This window comes from Cryptomeria japonica, chromosome 6, assembly GCF_030272615.1.
Source record: "Cryptomeria japonica chromosome 6, Sugi_1.0, whole genome shotgun sequence".
Taxonomy (NCBI): domain Eukaryota; kingdom Viridiplantae; phylum Streptophyta; class Pinopsida; order Cupressales; family Cupressaceae; genus Cryptomeria; species Cryptomeria japonica.
The window spans coordinates 598,581,996-598,588,186 of NC_081410.1; the positions used below are offsets into that span (position 1 = coordinate 598,581,996).

At 31.6% G+C, this 6,191-nt stretch overlaps 1 protein-coding gene across 1 annotated transcript; it reads right to left on the bottom strand.

Moving 5' to 3' along the window:
* Positions 1-4,813: 4,813 nt before the first annotated feature.
* LOC131876730 (anthocyanidin-3-O-glucoside rhamnosyltransferase-like) lies at positions 4,814-5,212 on the bottom strand. Its single transcript, XM_059222195.1, has one exon. It carries the CDS (start codon positions 5,210-5,212, stop codon positions 4,814-4,816), a length of 399 nt encoding a protein of 132 aa, XP_059078178.1.
* Positions 5,213-6,191: the final 979 nt, after the last annotated feature.

A 6,191-nucleotide genomic window follows, 5' to 3' on the forward strand; every position in this document is an offset into this window, starting at 1 on the left:
GACATTGTGCTCCTAAGTGACGATTTCTATACTCTTTATGATGGACGTGAGGGTATCAAACATTAGGTTCAGACAAGGGATCCTATAATAGACATCTGCAATCCCCCTCAATTGGTTCAAATTTTGTGCAATTAAATCCTGAATTGAGGGAGGGGGTTGGAAAAGGAGGGTTTTGTGTAGGAGGGTTTGGTTGTTGCGGTTGTAGTTGATCAATGTTTTCACTGTTATCCCCCATTTTTAACCTAATCGAATGTAAACAATTGAATTTAGTTAAAATTTTTGAACAATTTTGTATTTGATTTAAAAAAACCTAGTTTTCATGAAAAAACAAATAAACATTAAAAAAAATGCAAAAATCTGAATGAAAATGATGAAAAATAATAAAAATCCTACCTTTTATTGGATTGTTTTGCAAATTTGGGTCACAAAATCGGATATCAAGTCCAACTGGATATTGGATTTGATAGAAATTGTGCAGCCCATGAGTGAAAAATAATCCATGGGCTATCATAGTCCACTTATAGTTAAATTATTTTAAAATAACATTATATCATATAATATAATAATATATTATATAATATAATATTATATTATATAATAATATATTATATAATATAATAATATATTATATAATAATATATTATATAATATATTATTATATAATATAATATTATATTATATAATATATTATTATATTATATTTTATGTATTATACAATATATAACATAATATAATAATATATTATATAATATATATATTATATAATATATAATGTAATATAATAATATATTATATATGACATATTATATAATATATAATATATTATTATATATTATATAATAAATTATTATATGTTGTCCAAGGGGTTGAGCTTAACTAGTTAAAACACTGGGTTCTCATTGTGGAGACACAAGTTCAATTTCCAATAGGGACATCTAAAAGTGGAATTCTAAGCTGTGAGTCTTGGCCTTCCATAGAATGGGGAAGGTTTAGGGGCCAATCTAATCAAACATAATAATAATAATAATAATAATAATAATAATAATAATAATAATAATAGTAATAATAATAATAATAATAATAATAATAATAATAAAAATTTCCAGCTGCGGCCTATTACCTACCAAAAAAATAAAAAAATAAAATAAAATTCTTATATGTTATATATTATATAATATATAATATATTATTATAATATAGAATTTTTTTTTTAATTTAAAATTACCTATAAAAATCGGATATCTGGTATTCTCGGATATCCGATTTTATCAGATATCTGATTTGCCTAGGTGTTTACCATGCCAAGGTGTACTCACACCCAGGCCAAGCAAAAAGTCAACACGGATTTTCGCGTTTTTAGGCGAGTGGAAAAGGCTATTTTTTCATATCGCCACTTTTTGGCCTCCCATGATCCTACACTAACCTAGTTGTATATTGTCATGCAGAAAGCACAAAAAACATTGTGTGTTGCTACCATTTCAAACCCTAAAATCTACCCAAACACCACCATTTGATACACAAAGGGGTACAACAATCAAAAACTCCATCCCACTGATAACACAGAGACACCCACCAAGCCAATACCATAAGAGAGAGTGAGACATGCTTCAAAGATTTAAGATTGTTGCAAGTATGGTGTAAAAATATTTAGAACAATAGTTAGTTGAAAATGTGTAAAAGTGAATGAGAAATCAAGAGCGAATGCAATAGGAATGTGCTAGAGAGCTTCTACCAATTTAGTATTCCAAGATTTGCCTATGACACCCAACCTAGCTAGTAGGATAATTACACTAGTGGAATGCCAAAAGTGTAACACTCCAATGATTAGGTGAGTCATGCATTTTCGTGGGATGCTAGCACACCATGTGGATGTTCTTATGAAGTGCAACTGTTTAGGAACTCAAAGGTTAGGGACTGGTCCCAACTTTTAGAAGGAAGTATATTTGATGAGATTATTATTTTATAACAAATTTTCTTTTATTGAGCTAAGGGTAGGTTTATTTAATGTTAAATTATAAGGTATGCAATTTGTGACATTCCATCATGTAATATCTTAATTGTAGGTCTTGTCTAAATTAGTTTTATCTATGTAGAAACAAATGTTTAACAAGTTCATTAAGATAGACTCACCTCAACTATAATTATAGCACATTGCATTATTTGTCATGAAATAGTGTTGAAAATTCATTTAATATCTCTTATATGGCATACTAATTCATTAAAAATGCTCCAATTTTTGTCCAATCAATCAATAATCTAGGCTTTGTGTTAATATGTTATACCCACATGGACTAGTTCATCTCTCACAATGCATTGGTGGTTTCAAATCTATCAATGTCATATGAGTAATAATGTTCCTTTAATCATCTTCATCATTGGAACCATATAAATAAATATTATTTTGCATCAAAATAAATATTATTTTGCATCAAAATAAAACTCCATATAGACAAAGTTTCATTGATTGATTGAGATTTTAGGGGTAAATAGGTAGATCTTTTTGTGGAGCAAAATAAACGATCCTTCCCAAAAAGAAGAGTTGCAATTCCTACTAAAGAATAGGTTCCATTAGATTTGGTAACTACTTCCATCTTTATTGATGAGGAGGAATCTTTATCAAAAGACATGAAATTTTCAAGAAGGAAAACCTTAGATTCTTACTTTCTCAAGAAAATCTAAAGGCATTAAATAATATGTCCCTTCCTCCCCCCCCTGACTCACCTATGAGATAAAGCGTAGTTCAATAGAAGTTACCTTCAAGAGTTTACTCTTCTACGACCCCATTCCTTACCCACCTCATTAAAATAGTCCTCATCTTGAAGAGATTCCTTTTTACAGATTCTTCTCCTATCAAATCTTCATCTTTTAAAAGTACACTTGTCCATGGAAAGATTCCTCCACATTTACTCTACAAAAATCAAATTTATCTTCTCCTAAGAAAACAACCATCTCATGAGAAAGAACAAAAGACTCAAGTTGAAGCCCCCATACAAACAAATATTGATTCCTCAACTACTCATGTCTAGTTGGAAGAAAATGTCAAGAGGAAAATAGTCATTAAATATTTGGTTGCTAAGTTCAATGGCAATGTCCTTTACTACTCCAATGCAACAATCTAAGAAAGTCAATACTATTTCCATTATCATGAATCATATTCACAAGGTACAAGGTAGATGGAAAAGACACCCCTAACACTTAAAAAGATAAAATAGATGTGAGCATGTAATGATTAGTCATCCAATGTTTACTTGAGAAACAATGACGAAAACTTGAGAAAGAGATTAATAAAATAAACTACAATGCCCACCATTCTGTGAAGAATAAAGATGTGTAATATTTGATAGACCTATTACAATCCTCTATTTTTTTTTTATCTTCACATATTATAATGTCTAGTAAAGAAATACCAAAAGTAGATGAGATTGGGTTTGCAACCAAGGGCATCAAAGGTTGGATAGGGAATTTCCTTTTCTGAGGTTCAAAATTAATTGATGAATCTACTTTGTCGCATCACAAAGTCTATGATTATTTCAATCACAACAAAGAGTTAAAAAAAAAGGAGGATTTGAGGTTGTTGACATTGGTATTTCACTTAACATTAATTAGAGAGATAAAGATTGTAACTTTAAAATCATGATAGCATAAAATATTCTTAATAATTCAAAATGTAAATTGTTTATTGAGTGAATGGATGTATTTAAATTGGAAAATTGAGTTAATCAAGACTAAAGAGCAATTCAATAGTATAAACACACATACCCTCACAAACATTGGAGGGGTTATTGAGAAAATGTCATTGATTTACTTTCAAGCTCCTAACATTGCTATTCGAAGGCATATAGACTCTCTCTGAAACTTGAACTAATTATGCCTTGATTATAACATTAGAGACTCAAGAAAGTGAATGTGATTATTTGACATACTTAAGATGCAAGAAATTTGATAAAATTGAGATGAAAATTTCATGATGATATAATAACAATTAGAAATATGTATAATTATGTTAAAAAAAGTAACCCATCTACAATGGAAATAAGGGGTGGATTGTAATGGTACGAATATGCTTACAAATACTCTTTATAATTGACAATTTTTTTTATATGCATCATAACTAACGTGATTAAAAATAATAAAGAATATATATTCATTTGTCTTATATCTTCTTTAAATATTTTCATAAAAAAATGTTTTCCATTTAAACTTAGGAACCTTGGATATTTATCTAGTATCAAAATTTGCTTTACATTATATTTTTGTTCTAACAGTTTTTAAAATTATATTTAAAATTAATTTATTTGCTTTATTACAACTTTGTAGATATGGCTTGATTAATATCAAAATTTGAAAACAATTTTTTTGGAGGCGTTTTGTCAATCAGTTCACGTGCCTTGTCTATGCTTACACATTTTGAATACATGTCTGCTAAGGCATGCTAGCAGAGGTTGCAGACTCTGTTTTACACCTGCAATTCGCCTTAAGTTGAAAGTTTGTAAATCCTGCAATCCACATGTTTATCAGACCATTTCTAACTGCAATATATGACAAAAAGCATTGTTCCATCCTACTCCGATGGATGTCTATACCTGTTTCAAATCTTCGGATTTTGCACAGGCTGGGAGCAGGCAGGAATATGAAAATGCTCGATTGGAAACATACAAATGGAGATTGGCTGGGCGGGAGAAACAGTTTTAAATTTCACCTTAGGCGGGACTAACGGGAGATGGGAGTAACGGCGAGGGAACGGTGAACATGAGGAGTTGGAAGGGTCCACACGAGCGACCAGCCAGGGTACATTTCTACTGACAAACACGGGTTAGTGTGCGGCTGGCCCATTTGGCGAAAGTCGCCGTAAAAGACTCTCAAACGGCTTGTCCAGTTGATCGAATGCCCTGTGAAGGAGATGGGCTGATTCTGGTTTTATGTCTGCTGTGCATTCGACGCCAGGGGGAAGTCCGTCGACAGAGGGCAATGGCAACTCCAACAGGTGGATGGGTTCCTCCTGCAAGCGAGATCTGATTCGGGATATATTGACAGGGATTGATACGATCCAGACTTTTACGTCCCCATGGCTTGCCAAGGCCTTGGAAAGATTTATGGAAAGATTAATATGACCTTGTGCCAACCACGGCAGCATCACTATGCGAAGTTTTGTCTCTTCTCCCATTCTTGCATCCAGGATTCGCACTTCTCTATGGCGTGCTCCCTTATTCATCTATTTCAAGTATTTGCACACCAAACTGTCAAATATAGAACCCTTCATAATAGTTTGATACTTCATTCTTGTGAAAGAGTAATAAATATTTATCTATTTATTCCATAGATTTCAAGGAAGAGAGAAAAACATTATAAGAAACACTGGCCTGGCGTGAATAGGAAGATTTTGTTCAAGTGTAGAGAATACCACACAAATTTCTTGAAGCGGTTGTCATTTTCAGACATTAATTTGTGAGTGAGAAGCTTGAATCATCGTTCTAAGAAAACTAACAAATGTAATTTTACCGAGCAACTAGAATTGTGCAAAAGCCGTGTCACTCCACGTGGATAATGGCAAATGAAAGGTTTTTTAGATTCTATTTTAATGTCGAGATGATAAGATAGGGAGTAGCCCCTGTTGAACGTGTGTCAGAACATGCAACATCTAAAAGACAGCTCATATCCACACCACCGCTCCCTTCGATTTTATTGCGTGCTGGTTACTACTTTCAATGCATTTGAACTCTGTTCTTACGATAAATATAAAAAACATCCTCCTCTATTTATTTTCTCTTTTTCTCTCTCTTTTTCTTTTTCCTTTTATTAACTTTCTAATTTGTAAAATTAGAAGGAATAATAACCTGGGTAGCGGAGTTGGTTTGGGCTGTGGCTTTGCTCCCCATTGGTCTCAAGTTCAACTCCGAAGAGGCCTGGACTCACCCGATACCACTGGCACAACAAAAAAAATAATAAAATGCAACAACTGAACTTTAAATTGAACTTTAAATGGTGTTTTCAAATTTAATGAATAATAATTATATGAAACAAAATGAAATAAAGTAAAATATTTTTTTCAATAAATAAAAAGTTTACATGATTTTTATATAATTTGTTAATATATAAAAAGATATACAAAAAAAGCTTTTTAATTAGAGGAAAATTTTCTTGTTCCTTTCTCCTCAAATTTTGTTCCAATATAGTACGTGTAGTGAACTAGT

Bases quoted from the DNA above. Each gene is read 5' to 3' on its own strand.
- LOC131876730 (XM_059222195.1), bottom strand. From the start codon at position 5,212: ATGAATAAGGGAGCACGCCATAGAGAAGTGCGAATCCTGGATGCAAGA.